The 17,652-nt window shown below is 47.7% G+C and overlaps 1 protein-coding gene across 6 annotated transcripts in view; it reads left to right on the top strand.

Annotated features, from left to right (window-relative positions):
• The window catches only part of TMEM40 (transmembrane protein 40), a 32,326-nt gene extending 23,734 nt beyond the window's left edge, over positions 1-8,592 (top strand). For 5 of the 6 annotated variants that reach the window (XM_061195596.1, XM_061195597.1, XM_061195598.1 and 2 more), the window contains 7 exons: positions 1,134-1,169; positions 1,543-1,575; positions 1,964-2,011; positions 6,467-6,538; positions 6,622-6,696; positions 7,197-7,259; positions 8,018-8,592. In XM_061195596.1, coding sequence (XP_061051579.1) covers positions 1,134-1,169; positions 1,543-1,575; positions 1,964-2,011; positions 6,467-6,538; positions 6,622-6,696; positions 7,197-7,259; positions 8,018-8,037 — 347 coding nt within the window. In that variant the 3' untranslated portion in view covers positions 8,038-8,592. The remainder of the gene's footprint in view (positions 1-1,133; positions 1,170-1,542; positions 1,576-1,963; positions 2,012-6,466; positions 6,539-6,621; positions 6,697-7,196; positions 7,260-8,017) is intronic. The other variant, XM_061195601.1, reaches the window with a different exon arrangement.
• The last annotated feature ends 9,060 nt before the right edge of the window (positions 8,593-17,652 follow it).

Here is a 17,652-nt window from a genome sequence, read left to right as displayed (position 1 = left end):
TGTTTATTGCCATGAGCTGAGTGCCCCCTTCAGGTGTTTGTGTCCTGGGGCTGATCTGGAGGGCAGAAGTGTACAGAGTGGGGACTCCTGCCTGCCCTTGAGGGGAAGAAGGTGACAGGCTAGGAGAGAAGTCACTGGGAATAGAGTAGGCGCCAAGAACCAGAGGGTGGGGACTTCCCTGGTGGTTCAGTGGGAAAGACTCCGCGTTCCTAATGCAGGGGGCCCAGGTTCGATCCCTGGTTGGGGAACTAGATCCCACATGCATGCCACAACTAAAGTTCCTGCGTGCCGCAACTAAGACCCAGCACAGCCTAAGTAAATAAATATTAAAAAAAAAAAAAAAGAACCAGAGTGTGAATGAGGTGGGAGGGCCACCCATGCCAGATTAAAGGGAAGGCTGCATCTCAGGGCAGGTATAGGACTCGATTCACGCTAGGCAGCCCAGAGAGGAGCTCCACACTGGGGTCAGGGGCTGGGGTCCCCACGGTACAACCCAGCTTGGCTTCCACAAGCTCAGGGCCTGGTGGGGCTGGAGCCACGTGGCTAAGTGTCCTCACCTGCATCTGGATAGGAATGAACAGGCACAGATTGCAAACTGGTGGCCTGTGTGTACAGATGTATATTATCTGGCTCACAGAGTATCTTTATTATTATTATTATTATTATTGTTCTTAATATATTTCATCACGTCTACAACTAACAGTTTTTCACATCTGGAGATCTATGAAATCAGGGTGCCTCTTAAAATCACTGGCAACTTGCAGTTATAATTGGCAGTAGTTTTCCTTCCATAAAATGACGTCATTCTCACAAACCATGATATCTTTGATTCGATAGAATATGAATTGCTAGCTTTTTTTATAGTCAAGAAGTTTATGTAAAAACCTGAATTTCTGGCTTCTCGTGGGAAATTAGAAGACCTGTAACATGGGGCAGGCATTGCTGTGGCAGCTTTCGGGGGCTGCAGGGTGGTGCCTGCCCCTTTAGATGAAAGAGGAACCCTCCAGTTTGCTCCAGTGCCCCCTGCAGATCAATGGAAAGTCTCCGGGTGAGAGAGCTCCACTTCCCTGCAGTGTAACTTCTCCCCACCCAGAGGATGCGAATATGCAGTCACTGATTTCCCTTCTGTGCAGGTGCCCCCGGGGAGATGGTGCCGTCTGAGGAATCAGGTGAGTGTCTGTTAGGGGAGAGGGGTCGTTGGTACTGGTGTTGAACGAGGTCTGGGCACCGTCTTTCCCCCAAAAGAGGCAGCTGCTGTCAGGTGCACGGCTGTGAGAGATGGGACTCCAAGTCTGCTTGGGGCCTGGGGCTCTGACCTGGGCTCAGCAAGCAGGCGGGGCTGGCAGTGGCATGAGACAGGGGGCCAGTGGAGGTTAGAAAGGGGGTCCAGGTAAGAACAAAGGGATTATTAATAACAATCTATAGATAGAAAGATCCCCTGGGGGCTGGAGAATTCAACAGGGGCGTTTTCAGAGGTCACCTGTGGCACTCGTTAAGGACCCAAGCTGGCCTGGGCACTAATGTTGAGTTTCTAATTTCCAGGACTCCGAAGGAGAGGCTCTAACCCAGAGAGTGGTAAATATGCAAGCTCCGAGAGGAGAGCGGGAGGCGGCCTGGATTCCAGGGTGTGGGATGGGACCACAGGCAGCCTGGGGGGGAGGGAGATCAGTCTAAGCAGCAATGCCGTCACCAGCCAGAGTGTCACCGTGATCCAGGAAAGGGGCCTCCGGGCTCAGGGGACGTGGAACAGAACAGACACAGGCCTGTGGAGGAGGAGGGCATCAGTGGGGGTCCAAGGACAGCCACCCCACCTTCAAGCTTTGCCCTGACCAGTCCTGCAGTGAGTGCCCTCTGACCCAGGAAACAGAACCTGGAAGAGCCATTCTCAGTGAGGCAGGGGAGCGAGAATCCCACTAGCTATCCCGTGTCAGAGTTAAACCCTCGTCTCTCTCTTGTTCCCAAGGAGAAGTGGAGCCCTCCCAGTTAAGAAGACTAAATATAAAGAAGGATGGTAAGGAAATTGAGGTTCCAGGGCTGCTTCTGCTGTCTGGTCCAGATTTCTCTGGGTAGAAAGTCAGCTGGTGGCCTGGAACAGCAGTAATCATGGCCCACCTCTGCTGCGGGCCCTGCAGTTTGCAAAATCCTCAGCTTAGAATCACCTTGAGAAGGTGGTACAATGATTCCTGTTTTGCAGATATGGAAACTGAGGCTCAAGGACGGGGAGTGGTCTTACAGCTAGTGAGTGACACGACTTGGGCTTGGATCCTGGTCCTGTGCTCTTTCTGCTGTATGCCGAGTCACTAGCATGATAAACGCCCTCCAGGCCTTATGGCCATAATGGGGAGCTGGGAACAGGCTGGGCCGAGGAAGCTGTGAGGTTAGATTAGACTGGACTCTAGGGAAGGAGTGACGAGAACGGGGGGGACCGCCTCGACTCCAGGCCTGGAATCGGGGGGGCTTCGGGGAGGAGGGTAAGGGTGGGAAGGGAGACCATGTTTTTTGGGGGGGTTTTTTGGGGATTTTTTTTTACCGCATTGCAAGGCATGTGGAATCTTCTTAGTTCGCCAACCAGGGATTGAACTCGGGCCCCAGTAGTGAAAGCCTGGAATCCTAACCTGTAGGCCACCAGGGAACTCCTGAGACCATGGTTTTTGTTTTGTTTTGTTTTTTATGTATAAATTTATTTATTTATTTTTGGCTGCGTTGGGTATTTGCGTGCAGACTTTCTCTAGTTGTGGCGAGCGGGGGCTCCTCTTCGTTGCGGTGTGCGGGCTTCTCATTGCAGTGGCTTCTCTTGTTGCGGAGCGTGGGCTCTAGGGCGCGCGGCTTCAGTAGTTTTGGCTCACGGGCTCTAGAGTGCAGGCTCAGTAGTTGCAGCGCGCGGACTTAGCTGCCCCGCGACATGTGGGATCTTAGTTCCCCGATCAGGGATCGAACCCATGTCCCCTTCAGTGGCAGGCGGATTCTTTACCACGGGACCACCAGGGAAGCCCTCTAGAAATATTTTGAGTTGTTCAAAAGCCCGCCTTTAGGGAGTGGGAGACCTGGGTCCGGGCCCCTGGCTCTGCCTCCATCCAGCTACATGAACCGGGACGTGCTGTCGAGCTGTCCCGGGCTATGAAGTGAGCCTCATCCCACTAAAACTGAGATTCCCAAAGCGCAGGCCATGTCCAGGTTGCTTCAGGACGTGGCATTATACCCCCAAGTGAGAATGTGACTGCCCTTTCCCCTCTCTTTCTCTGCTTGGAGCCCCCGGGCCTTTAGTGCCACCCTGACTCACTGCCCGCCGGACACAGAGATCAGGACGGTACGCAGAGCCGTCTGCAGGCAGCAGGCGGGTAGACCTTCACCATCTTGCTTTATGGGCCTTCTGTTTGTTTTTAAGACATGGGATCCTAGTTTTCCACTTAGTGTTGTGACATAAAGTTTCTTTTTCAAGTAAATCTATTTAAGGAAAAATAATCTGCTTAAAGAAAAACGTTAAGTAAATAGTACAAGTGGTCCTTGGGTAGCATGAAATTGTGAAGGTCATAAGCAGTGCTACGTAGAAAGGGCAAAACCCACAAAGGTGGTGTGTGGATGGCTGAAATCAGAAAAAACAGACAAGGGTGATCTCCTAGGTCCCTCCGGCTCTAATACACCTTGGAGTCCTTATCCTGGCCTGATCTCTTCAGCCCCCAAAACTTCTAGTTCCCTAAAACTTGAAGTTCTCGTCCCAGAAATTCACTCACCCTCCGCTCACCTGGTTGAACCCTTCACTGTACTGGGTCTGTGCCTTGGTCCCACCTTCTTACCTGTCTCATGGCACGTGAATGTGCACACACACACACACACACACACACGCACACAAAATCTTCCCTTTCATCCAACTCCTACTGCCTTGGCTGTCTTTAAGGCTTAGCTCAAACTCTCGTTCTTCCATTAAGCCCTCCTGGACTGCCCCAGATATGGTGAGTCCTGAATGTTTATGACATCTTACAACTGCATCCAATTCCACAGTGTGGGTACCTTATAATGTATTTACCATTCCGCACTTGATAGATGTTTAGGTTATTTCTAATTTTTTGCTCTTTCAAACTAAGCTGCCCTACCCATCCAGCCCTCTGTTTGGTCTTACATTTCTCTGCAGTCTCTCTCTTTAAAAACACTTGTATTTTCTAAGTATTTACTCATAAGAAAATGGGGGAAAGATCCAGGGAGAAATTCTCTGCTAGGAATTCATTTTGCATTTCTTTTTTTTTTTTTAATTTATTTATTCATTTATTTATTTATTTTTGGCTGTGTTGGGTCTTCGTTTCTGTGTGAGGGCTTTCTCTAGTTGTGGCGAGCGGGGGCCACTCTTCATCGCGGTGCACGGGCCTCTCACTGTCGCGGCCTCTCTTGTTGTGGAGCACAAGCTCTAGACGCGCAGGCTCAGTAGTTGTGGCTCACGGGCTTAGTTGCTCCGTGGCATGTGGGATCTTCCCGAACCAGGGCTTGAACCCGTGTCCCCTGCATTAGCAGGCAGATTCTCAACCACTGCGCCACCAGGGAAGCCCCCCATTTTGCATTTCTGAAGATTTGGGTGAGGAAAGAGTTTTCACCCCCACTCTGTCACATCTCTGAACAGACCTAAGCCTGATGCTTTCTTAAACGTTAAGTCTAGTTCTGCATGACATATTTTTTTCCCCTAAAGGACAAATTGATTTCAGAGCCAAGAATGTTCTAGAAATACTCTTTTGATTTTCCCCCCAGAAAAAAAATAACAAAAACAAAACCAGAAATACCCTCCTCACTTCTGTTCACTTGCCTTCCACATGCCACCTGACAGCAGTGATATGTAGTATCACTCTGCCTTTTACCATTTACAAAGCACTTTCCCCTCCAAGACCCCCATCCATCCCTCCGTCAGTGGTGTAGAGGTTGCTCTCCTTGATTTATCAATGAGAATGCTGAGGCTCAAAGGAGTCAGGACACTTGTCCAAAGTTCACAGCACATCAGTGGCCAAACTGGACTAAAGTAGGACACATTCCCAGCAGCCTTGGCCACTCAGAGAGCCTGCGTCGTTCCAGGGAACCGTCTCTGAATTGTCCTCTCTTTTTTCTTTCTCTTTCTTTCTTCTTTTAAAAACCTTTTTGGCATCTCCCCTATCGCAACCCTCTGCCTGGGTCAAGGCCCCTGTGTTCTCTCCCCTGATGACTCCCGCAGCGCCTGGCAAAGGGCAGGGGGGGCCTACTTCACAAACCATCCCTGAATTCCTGCCCAGGGCACGGGCCCTGCCTCCCAGGTACTCTCTCTACCTCCGTTAACTACTAGGAAGAGCCTGCAATGCTGCTTCTGGGCACCAGGCCCACGGAAACGCACACACAAGGGCACAGACACATTTCATGTGCGGTGATGTTTGGTGCAGAAAATCAGTCCCTTCTAGCTTCCTCAATGGGAGACTAGTTACATAAATTACGGTAAGTTTATGCCATGGAACACTATGCAGCCATCAGAAAGAACAGGACAGGGGCTTCCCTGGTGTGCAGTGGTTAAGAATCCGCCTGCCAATGCAGGGGACACAGGTTTGAGCCCTGGTCCGGGAAGATCCCACATGCCGCGGAGCAACTAAGCCCGTGTGCCACAACAACTACTGAGCCTGCACTCTACAGCCCGCAAGCCACAACTACTGAGCCCGCGTGCCACAACTACTGAGCCTGTGCTCTAGAGCCTGCGAGCCACAACTACTGAAGTCCGCGTGCCTAGAGCGCGTGCTCCACAACAAGAGAAGCCACCGCAATGAGAAGCCCGCACACCATGACGAAGAGTAGGCCCCGCTCACCGCAACTAGAGAAAGCCCACGCGCAGCAACGAAGACCCAACGCAGTGAAAAATAAATACATAAATAAATTTATATATAAAAAAAAAAGAACAGGGCAGATCTGTATATGCTTGGAGATAGAAAGGATGGCCCCAGTCTATCAAAGAGAGGAAAACAAACGATAGAGCAGCAGGTACACAAACTGATCCTGCTTTTGTTTTTTTTGAATGTGCATATATATACTTGGAAAAGTTTTGTCAATCACTGCTTGCTTTTAAGGAGTTGGATTAGGAAGGGAGAATGGAGCAATGTGAAACTTTTAAACTAGGCATGTGCATTTTTTACAATTGTATTTAGCATCGTTCGACAAATAAGGTGTCAGACACCTCTGCATGCCCGGTGCCGCTTTAGATGATGGGCAAAATCCCCAACCACCATCCTACAGAGTGGGTCAGAGAATAAACACAGCAATGAAAATCCAGCAAGTTGAGTGATGATAAGTGTTAGAAAAATAATAAAGTGAGGTGAGGGCTGAAACGGGTGGGGCTTGGGGTGCTGTTTTAGTTGGGCTGGTCAGGAGCAACTTCTCTGAATAAAGCTCCCTTTGAGCAGAGACAAGAATATTTTAGTTAATTAAAAAGAGAGAAAGAAGCAAACAGTAATCTTCACCTCTGCCTTTACAGATGAGTTTTTCCATTTCATCCTCCTCTGCTTTGCCATTGGGGCCTTGCTGGTGTGTTATCACTATTATACAGGTGAGTGGGGGTGGGGGGGTGAGAACGGGGGGCGGGGGTCCAGACTTGCAGGCTGACCATTCTCTCCCTCGCTGCCCCTGCAGACTGGTTCATATCCCTTGGGGTCGGGCTGCTCACCTTCGCCTCCCTGGAGACCGTTGGCATCTACTTTGGCCTGGGTAAGACCCTCGCACACAGACTCTGGGAGGGTAGTGGCTGGGCCAGCCGCAGAGGCTCGCCAAGGGCTGGAAAGCCACGACCTAAACTTTTTGTAAAGATTTCTTTATGCTCGTGTTTGCTTCCTGACCGCTTTCAAGGTCAATGTGAGGTCGTTGGCAAAACCCCATGGAAAAAATGGGCAGCTCCATAAAAATACAACAAAGACAGTTTAAAGTGGCAAACAAACAGAATTAGCCAGATACTGAAAACAAGGCAGTTAGTGGAGTGAGGTACTGAATTCGCCGAGCTTCCTGGCATTGTTATTGCTGCTCGTGGTTGTTTTTAATAATAAGAACTCAATACCATTATCTAAGCTTAACCTGCAGCCTGAAATTCCACCATCAGAGCTTTGTTTGTACGGGTTAGGCCTTTGTTCAAGGGCAGGCAGGGGGAGGTCTGAGCCCGGATCCCTCGAGGGGACACAAAGCTTCATCACCTTTCTCTCCTCCGTTCTTGACAGTGTACCGGATCCACAGCGTCCTGCATGGCTTCGTTCCCCTCCTTCAGAAGTTTAGGCTGATAGGTAACTTTTACATTCTTCCATGTTCACTTTCTCTCCCTACCAGGGTCTTCTGTTGCAAATGAGGCTTAGCATACTGGAAAGAGCACAGGGCCTGGAGTCAGGGGCTTGGGTTCAAGTCCTGCCTCCTTCAATTTACCGTTTCTGGGGCTCTAGAGCCTCTTTTAACCTCAGTTTCCTCAACTGGAAAATGGGTGTAATAATACCTACAGCACAAAGGTGTTGTGAAAATCAAGTGAGGAATGGATGTAAGAGTCCTTAAGTCTGAACCATTGTAGGAAAGTGGAGGGGACCTGGGTATTCCTCATTCTCTCACAGAACTTTGCACCTCTCCAAACAGTATCTTCTCTGTGATTTTATTTGCCCAACTGGGGGTGAGAGGGGGTTTCAGTTATCTTACACTTGGCTGATGAGGAAACTCATTAGTCAGTTACACTCATCAGAGAGGTAGAGTGACTTGCCCAGAATCACACAGCTAGAGTGGCTGGGCAAGGCTAAAGGAGATCCTCTTTCTTGACCAGCAGCTCTGTGTCTACCATTAAATCACAAAACTGAGAGGCCAGGGGCTGTGTGCTTCCGTGTCGTGAACTTTTGTCTCCTTTAATCCATCTCATGCATAAAGGGGAAATTTGTTGCAATGGCTGTGGGTCATGACTGCCTTATCCCAGCTATGAGGGGTATTTGGGCATCTGGGGTAATGGTGGGGAGGAGGCCTGGCTGCCTTCAGAATCCCATGCCATCCTGTGGGCTTTGCCTTCCAGGCTTCAGGAAGACCGACTGAGGCCAGTGCCAGGTGGGCAGCCAGGCCAGGCCCCGGTGTGACCACCACTGCATCCTTTCAGCCCACGAGGACAGAGCAGCGTCCTGGGAGACGCGCGGGCGGGCCAAGCTAGAGCAATAAAGAGAGCGCTTTGCCTTCCATGTGGTCTGAACATTGGCACCAGCTGGGCCAAGGTGTCCCTCGGGCAGTGTTGGCACGCAACCCAGCTGCCAGGATGGCAGGAGAGGGAGGGTGCGGGCCTGTGCCCTTCATGGGGCCTGGATCATCAGGAGGATCCTGGGACATCACTCCTCTCAGGAGACAGTAGGAGACCCCTGGGCCCTGCAAGCTGTAATCTGTCTGGGCTTGTGAATTCTCTCAAGTCCCCAGGCCATCCCGGGACAGACAGATGGTCCACTGCCCTGAGGCAGGGAAGTACCATGTCAGGCCCCTGGGGTAAACCTGATACAGGTGAGATTTGGGGGAACTAAATCCACAGCATCCAGGTCTTCCTATTACCTAGTGCCAGCCCTGCTGTCCTTGGACTCCATTAAGATTCAAATAAACATTCTCTTCCCTGGACTAAAAAGAGTCAGCTAAATATTCCTTTCAGTTTCTTGAGTGTGAGAATACGTTTGAGGTCTTCTTTGACCCCATCTAGTCAGAGGGGGCACCTTGTCTTACTGGAGAAAGTATAAAAGGGAATAAATGCAAAAAGCCCCTCATTTTAGGTCCAAGGCTTCAATTGCACAGGTTTGGAATAGGAGACAGGGTTTTGCAAACGTTCTTGTGAAAAAGATCTGGAGCTGTTAGGTATTCTCAGCTCAACAAATACCAAAGAAGTGAGATAAGAGCACAAAAAATCCATTGCAAACTCGGGTTGTGTTAGTGGAGGCATAGAGTCTAGACTGAAGGAGGTGATAGTAGGTTCTCTCTTGTACACAGCCAGACCACGCCAATAGAATATGTTCTAGTTTCATAGATCAAGAGTGACAGTGACAAACTAGAGAATACACAGAAGAAGAAACTAGAGTGGGGATGTAAAGAATAATTGAAGAAGTGACAACTCTTCGACTTGCCGAAGAAAAAAATGGGGACCTTTACTGAGCTCATGAACTCCGGAAGACACTTTCTCAAGTGCTTGCGATTGTCCAGGTCCATTATGTGGTTTAATTCTCACAACAGCCTTGAGATGTGTACATCGTCCTCATTTTGCAGATGGAGAAACAGAGACTCGAGGAGTTGTAGTAACTTGTCAAGTTCCCACAGCAAGTCAGTGGCAGAGCTGTGAGTGGAACCCAAGCCTGTGTTCTCTTTACAGAGCTTGGCTATTCCAGTCCCCCACCCCAGGCAGAGCATCCCTGAGGCAGCTGCAGTTTTTTCCCAGTATTTCCCAGATTTGGGAGTTCTCAGAATTACAGAATTGTTTTTTAATTTTTAAAAAATTTATTTTATTTATTTATTTTTGGCTGGCATTGGGTCTTCGTTGCTGTGCACGGGCTTTCTCTAGTTGCGGTGAGCGGGCTTCTCATTGCGGTGGCTTTTCTTGTTGCGGAGCACGGGCTCTAGGCATGCGGGCTTCAGTAGTTGTGGCATGCGGGCTCAGTAGTTGTGGCTCGCGGGCTTAGTTGCTCCGCAGCATGTGGAATCTTCCCAGACCAGGGCTTGAACCGGTGTCTCCTGCATTGGCAGGCGGATTCTTAACCACTGCGCCACCAGGGAAGTCCCCCAGAATATTTTTATAAAGTGAGAAAAGGAGGGCTGCCAACTCCTTATCTTGCCAATTAAGGAAATAAAAATAGCAAAAAACATCAACTGTCAGCATCATATTATAACAGAAAGGATAGTCCCACATCAAGAAAGCAGGGAAATTGTCATCAGAAACAAAATGGGGCTTAAAATGAAAAATGAAGCTTTATGGAAATCTTACTATGTGTCCTTTGCCCTTAAGTCACTGTGGTCTGGTGAAAATTTTATCTTTTGGAAACCGTGAGGCTAAAGAATTCCTCAGGACCTTTACATTCTCTCATTTTTGGGGTTTTCCAACTCAGCTCCCACACCTCAAGGGATGAAAGGCTTGCTACCTCCCAAAGCACCTTGTACTGCAAGAATTTTTCTGCTCTGCGCTAAGACGCCTCTGTCAATGAAGCTTAAGGCCTTCTTTCAAGAGAATAAATGACCCACGAGTAGGGAATGTTCCTGATAGTCATGGCTATGTTATCTCAACATTCAGCTCTCAGCTCAGCCCTGACAGCAGCACCTGGGGCCCAGCCCTCCAACTTTGTCCCTCGTTTTCAAGATTGTTTTGGCTGTTCTGGGTCCCTTGCATTTCCACACAAGTTTTAGGATCAGCTTGTCCACTTCTGCGAAGAAGCCGGTGGGAACTCCGCCGGGATTGCGTTGCGCCTGAAGACCAGTGTGGAGAGGATTGTGCTGCTTCTTAGTGTTGTATTACCTCTTTTACATTTTGTTAGAAAAAAAATTGCCCCAAATCCCAGAACCAAAATCCACCACAGATGGTATTTTGGTGTGTTTCCTGTGAGCCTTTTTAGTGCATGAGTTCATTTATTTTTATTTTGGGCCCTTTTCTCTTTCATATATAATAAGCATTTTTCCGTTACTACATACTCTCCCTAAACATCATTTCCAGCCACTGGGTATTTCATGCTTTACAGAATAATCCCTCTATACTTAGGTGATAATATCAGCAGCTAACATTTGTTCAGTACTTGTTCTGTGCTGGATGTGGAGCCAAGCACTTGCGTACACCGTGTCATTTCATCCTCATCACAACCCTGAGAGGTAGCACGTGTCCACGATCCCCATTGTACAGACAGGAAAACTAAGACAAGGAAAGCTAGTTTCTGAGGTTTGGATTTCAAGCACTGGTGTATAACTTACTTTCCTCAAAAGGGAGCCTGGAGTGCACAGATAAGATATTTATCAAATGAACAAACAGCATGCAGGGTTTCACAATGGAAACATGAACTTGCTGACTTGAGGGCAGTGTGGTTAGCCTTCCCTGTCCCAGCCTCAGTTTCCTCATCTGTACAATGGGAATCACAGCAGCGCCCACCTCATAGTGTGTGGCGAGGGTTATGTGAGATGATTGCATTTCTGGCACAGAGTAGAGGTACTTGATTCGGGCAGAGGCACATATTAGGGCCCTCAGGGGCAGGCAGGCAAACTCAGCCCGGTGTAGAACAGTGGGGAGCAGGGGAGAGAGGGCCCGAGGGAGCCGATACCTGACCTAAGGGTGACTGCCTTGTGAAGACGTGAGTTCGAACTGCTGCTGGTGTCCTTGGGCTTTCTGGGCCCAGGTGTCAAAGGAGGGGCTCAGGTGGGTCAGGTTGTAGGGGCCCCTCGTGCCCTGGGAGAGAAAGCTCCCCACCTCCAGATCTCAGTGGAGGGTCTGCCTGCCCTAGTGTGCTGCCTCCCTGGGGCCCCAGCCCCCAGCCCTGCCCTTGGAACCCCTCACTGCTTCTCTGCCGAACTACAGCTCAAGGCCAGTGCCAGTGGGGTCTGGTTACACCTCAGGCGTCAGGCAGATTCCCGGAGCCCCAGTCCAACAAGTGGTCTAAAAATAAAGCATTGAATCCTGAGTCCAGGAAGGCAGGGTTGCAAAGTGGGGCAGTGGAGAAGGGCTTGGATGGGGTGGGCTTCTATCTCTGGTTGCCCTGGACACTGTACACTGGGTTTCTGCTGTGACCACAGCAGAGGAGGACACGGGCATGAGGGTATTTCGAGGCCATCCAAGCCAGCTTGCACTGGGAAGAAAAGAGGGAAGCCCAGCAGTGCTGTGGCAGTTGTCTCCTTCTCCTGACACGGCCCCAGGAATCCTCCGTCTACTCCAGAGGACCCAGGCAGGACCAGAGACGGAGCCAGGGGATGCTGCTGACTGAGCCTGGGAAGCTGGGGGAAAGTGCTTGACGTGGAGGCTGGGCTTTGCAGGGAAGATGTAGGGAAGGGCTTTGCAGGCAGAGGGCCCAGGGCGGGCAAAGGCATGGAGGAGTGAAAGGACAGCATGTCTGGGGGGCAACAGGTATCAGTCCAGCATGGCTGGGTAGGAGTGAGGATTAGTGGGCAAGATATCACACAGGGCAAATGGCCTGCTTTCCCCCGGAGAACCTTGAGAGCTGGGGTAAGGAGCTGGGCTTTAGCCTGAGGACAGTGGGGAGCCATGGAAGGTGTTTGAGCAGAGGAGTGGCATGGTGAAATAGCATTTTAGAAAGATCACTCTGGTGGCCCTGTGGGGGCCATGTGAATGAGCATGACCTCCAACTACGGGGAACATAATTGACCAAGGGCTGCTGTGCTCTGTGTTTGCACCGAGGCCATGCTTCCCGCGGGATGCTCCTCGCCGTTGACTCAGAAGGCATACTAAGCAGGCCCTTTCCTGGGAGACACAGGATCCTCTGACAGTTGACTTTGGCTTGAGGACTCCCTGACACCTGCCGAACTCTGCTTAGAGTATCCAGCAGACAAAACCCTTCCACCTGACCCTCCTTCCCTGTCTTCTTCCCCTGGGGCTAGATTTGCATCATCCCAGCCTTCCCCTCCCTCCCCTTTTTCTCTCCCATAGGTGTTTTCCCTAAGGACATCCTTCCATATTTCATCTCATCCTGTGCTAGCTTCTCAGAGGGCCCAGACTAATGGGATGAGACTAGAGGTGGGGCCATAGGAGCAGAGAAGAAGGGTAAATTTGGAGACATTAAGGTCTAATCCACAGTATGGCTGGAAGTGTGGGCCCACCGCAGCCCCCTGGCCTTTCCCCATGGCTGGCGTTCTTAACGTGCAGCACGGCAGTCCTCTATGTCCATATGGGTCTTCTCAACTAGGCTCTGAGTTTGTTCGATAAATAAATGAATGAATGATTAAGCAAGTGAATGAATGAATGAAGTGAAGGGAAAAAAGGAGTCTAGGATGATCCGGAGCTCCAGTTTGGGTCACTTGGTTGTAGCCAGTATTTGGTATTTGCCCGGTGTTTTTTCTGCCACTGCAATTTACCTTTGAAGAATAAACCTCTTTTTTGTGTCAGAGGAGACTATCAAGAGTGAAAAGACAACCCATAGGACAGAAAGTTTTTGCAAGTCATCTGATAAGGGTTTAACATCCAGACTATATATATAAAAAAAAAAAAAACTCCTACAACTCAACAACAAAATAAACCACCCAATTCTAAAATGAGAGAAAAAAAAGCAACGGAATTGAATGGACATTTCTCCAAAGAAGATGTTTTAAAATAGCCAATAAGCCCAAGAAGGCAGGTTTTCAGTGGATTGGATGAGGCCTACTCACATTAGGGAGGGCAATCTGCTTTGCTCAGTATAATTTGTCATTAGGGAAACGAAAATCAAAACCACAATGAGATACCACTTCACACCCATTAGAATGGCTATTACGTTAAAAAAAAAAAAAAAAAAGGAAAATAACAAGTATTGGTGAGGCTGTGGAGAAATTGAAACACTTGTGCCCTGCTGGTGGGAATATAAAAAAAAATGGTGCAACCACTCTGGAAAACAGTTTATCAGTTTCTCGAAAAGTTAAACATAGAACCCAGCAATCCCACTCCTAGATAGATACTCAAAAGAATTGAAAACAGGGACTCAAACAGGTATTTACACACCCATGTTCACAGCAGCAGCATTCACAGCAGCTAAAATGTGGAAGCAACTCAAGTGTCCATCAATGGATGAGTGAATGGATAAACAAAATGTGCTCTAACACACAATGGAATATTGTTCAGCCATAAAAAGGAATGAAATTCTGACACCTGCTACAACATGGATGGACCTTAAAGACACTATGTCAAGTGAAATAAACCAGTCATAAAAGGACAAATATTGTATGAGATATGAGATCCACTTATATGAGATACTGGAATAGGCAAATTCATAGAGACAAAAAGTATCACGGAAGTTACCAGAGGCTGGGGGAGGGTGAGAGAGGCGGTTATTGCATAATGGGTACAGAGTTTGTTTAGAGTGATGAGAAAGTTCTGGAAATGGATAGTGGTGATGATTATAAGACACTGTGAATTTACAAATGCCACTGAATTATACATGTAAAAATGGTTAAATGGTAAATTTTATGTTATGTGTATTTTACCACCATAAAACCCCCCACAAAAACCTGCACCTAATGGATTCTGGGAGGGTCAACGGCACACTTGCTCTGGCGGTGGGTTCTGAGGGGCTTTAGCCAGTCGGCACATCCCAGTCACTGATTCAGGGCTGGGCATGTGGCAGAGGCACTGGCTGTCCCCCAGCATCTTTTCTTCCTTTTTCCCTTTCTGGGTCTCTCTGACACAGCCACAGAGGCTGTAAACCAACTAATCCAGGCTCAGCACTCAACAGAACCCGGTCACAAGGTGACGAGTCTCCCCACATGGACCCCAACCATCTCTCCCCTCCTTTTGCGCATGTGCTGCTCCCGCCATTGGGGGGTGGGGCGGGGCAGGGGGCGTCTGTTTCCTCAACCCCTGACTCTCAGATGGAATTGTGACTTACCTTGACCAATGGAATGGAGCAGAAGTGACATGTGACTACCCCAGGCCAAACCTTTAAGAGGCCTGGCAGCTTCTGCTTTTCCTAGTGGAATTCAGGCTCCGTGTAAGAAATCTGACTATCGTAAGCCCCCCTGCAGTGAGAAAGTCCAAGCTGGCCATTGGGGGAAGCCAGGCAGAGAGAGGTCTGGCCAGTCCCCAGCTTTGCAGCCACCCCAGCTGAGGCGCCAGACAAGCAAGTGAAAAAGCGTCTTTGACTTTCCAACCCCAGCAGACACCATGTGAAGCAGAAGAAGCACCCAGCTCAGCTCAGACCATCTTGGAAAATGATGAAAACAACAAATTGTGTTTTAAGCCACCAACTTTGCAATGGTTTGTTGCACTGCAACAGATCATTGAAACAGAGATCTTTGCTGGATATATTAGCGTTCTCCAGAGAAACAGAACCAGTAGGAGATACATAAAGAGATTTATTGTAAAGAATTGGCTTGTGTGATTATGGAGGTGGAGAAGTCCCATGATGTGCAGTCTGCAAGCTGGAGCCCCAGGAGAGCTGGTGGTGTAGTTCCAGTCTAAGGGCAGGAGAGGACCGATGTTCAGCTCAAGCAGTCAGGCAGAGGGAGAGTGAATCCTCCCTTCCTCCACCTTTTTGTTCTATTCAGGCCTTCAGGGCATTGGATGAGGCCACACTCTTTTCCAAAGTGGTTGATGAATTAAACTCTGGCATGTCCAGTAGCACGGTCACCTCACTCACACTCACCTTTTAATTTGGGCCAAGGTGTCAGGCATATAATGTTATCTTGTTGTATTTTAATTTGCATTTCCCTGCTTACTTAATGATGGTGAGCACTTTTAAAAACATATTTAGTATCCATTTGAATCTCCTCATTTAGGAAGAACTAGATCAAGTCTTTAAGTCCATTTTTTCCCTATTGGGTTGTCTGCCTTTTTTTCTATTGATTTGTAAGAATTTTGGATGCATTTTGGATACTATCCTCTGTTTAGTATTTGATGCCTAGTATGTTATGTTTTAATTTTCTTCTCTTACTCCATGGCTTGTCTTTTCACTTTTTATGATGTTAAAATCTCTAATCTTATACTCAACAATCTCTTGCCTCTGATGGGATAAATGAGCAATGTATTAGACTGATCTTGGGATTTAAAATGATGTTTTCGGAGAAGCTGATTTGCGAACTAAGTTCCCACCTCTCCATTCTTTGGCCATTAAATAAAGCTTGTGCTGTTCCAGTCTAAAAAATAATAAAATGAAATGAAATGATGCTTTGGAACACAGTATCACTTCTGTGATATTCCTGCCTAAATGCATAAGCTGAATTTGATCATGAAGAAATATCTGACAAACCCAGATCAGGGACATTTTACAAAATAACTGATCCAGACTCTTCAAAAGTGTCAATGTCATGGGCTTTCCTGGTGGCGCAGTGGTTGAGAGTCTGCCTGCCAATGCAGGGGACACGGGTTCGAGCCCTGGTCTGGGAAGATCCCACATGCCGCGGAGCAACTAGGCCCGTGAGCCACAGCTACTGAGCTTGCGCATCTGGAGCTTGTGCTCCGCCACAAGAGAGGCCGCGACAGTGAGAGGTCCGTGCACCACGATGAAGAGTGGCCCCCGCTCGCCGCAACTAGAGGAAGCCCTCGCACAGAAACGAAGACCCAACACAGCCAAAAATAAATAAATAAAAAATAAATAAATTTTTAAAAAAAGCGTCAATGTCATACAAAACAAAGAAAGACAGAGGAGTTGTTACAGATTAATGGAGGCTAAAGAGATATCATAAATGAATGTAAACATGATCTTGAATTTTCTTCGGTTACAGAGGACATGACTGGGACAATTGGCAAAATCTGAATAAGGTGTGCAGCTAAAACATTATTAATGTGTCACTATTAAGACACTATTAATGTAGCAATGTTAGTTTTCTGGTTTTGATAATTGTACTGTGGTTATGTAAGAGAATGTCCTTGTTTTTAGTAAACACATACTGAAGGATGTCTCCAACTTGCTTTCAAATTCGGGGGGGAAAAGGTACGAGAGAAAAATAAACTAAATATGGTAATATGTTAACATTTGGGAATACAGTGAAAGAGATATAGGATTTTTTGGTCCTATTCTAGCAATTTTTCTATAAGTCTGAAATTATGTCAAAATAAAAAGTTTTTAAAAAATCTGTTTACCATAATAGCTGCTGAGAGCAGAGATTGGCCAAGTGCAGGAACTACAGATTTCTGCTACAAACACAAACAACCCAAAAGAAAATGGATACAAAATTTAATGACACTCCAAATAAGAGGAAATCCAACTGGGCAGTAAACATAGGGAAATGTGCTTGATCTCATTAATTATCAGGAAATACAAATTAAAATGACAATGAGATACCACTACACCAGATTGGAAAAATTCATGTCTGCCAATAACAACTGTAGCCCCATGGAGCACTGGGAACGAACATCCGATGCCGGGTGGGAACATTTATTTGTTCAACCACTTCAGAAAATCGTTTGGCATTATCTAGTAAAGTCAGAGATACACATTCTGTTGCTGGGCAATTTCACTGAGACAGCAGCACTGTTCAAAATAGTCCCAAACTAGAAACAGCCCAACGTCCATCAACAGGAGAATAAACTGTAGCACAGTCACATAGTGGAATGTTACCCAGCAATGAGAATGAATGCACTCCACCTGTGCACAGCAACACAGATGGAACTTATAATATTGAGTAAAACCATGCGGTTTTATTTATATAAAGTCCCCAGACAAACCCAGAGCTATATTGTTTAGGGCACATGTACAGGTAATCAAACCATGAAGGAAAACGAAAAAGGGATTCCCGAAGCATTGGGAGAGGTTTATCTGTAGAGGGAGGAGTGTGATGGGGGAAGGGTGTTTGAATGTGTCCCAGGTGCTGGCAATACTGTTTCTTTACCTAGGTGGTGGCTACCCGGGGTTTACTTTATAACTATTTTTCAAGCTGTGAGTATATCTTGGATACTTTCCTGCATATTATATTGCACAATAAAAATGACTGAAATCAAGTATTAAAAACAAAAAATCTTTGTTCTTTGCTCAACTGAAAGTGCTATTACAGGGCATGGACGCAAGAGGGGGCTCT

This window comes from Eubalaena glacialis, chromosome 7 (genome assembly GCF_028564815.1).
Source record: "Eubalaena glacialis isolate mEubGla1 chromosome 7, mEubGla1.1.hap2.+ XY, whole genome shotgun sequence".
Classification (NCBI taxonomy): domain Eukaryota; kingdom Metazoa; phylum Chordata; class Mammalia; order Artiodactyla; family Balaenidae; genus Eubalaena; species Eubalaena glacialis.
Note: the sequence above shows the minus strand (reverse complement) of the source record. Positions and strands in the feature narration are given on the sequence as shown.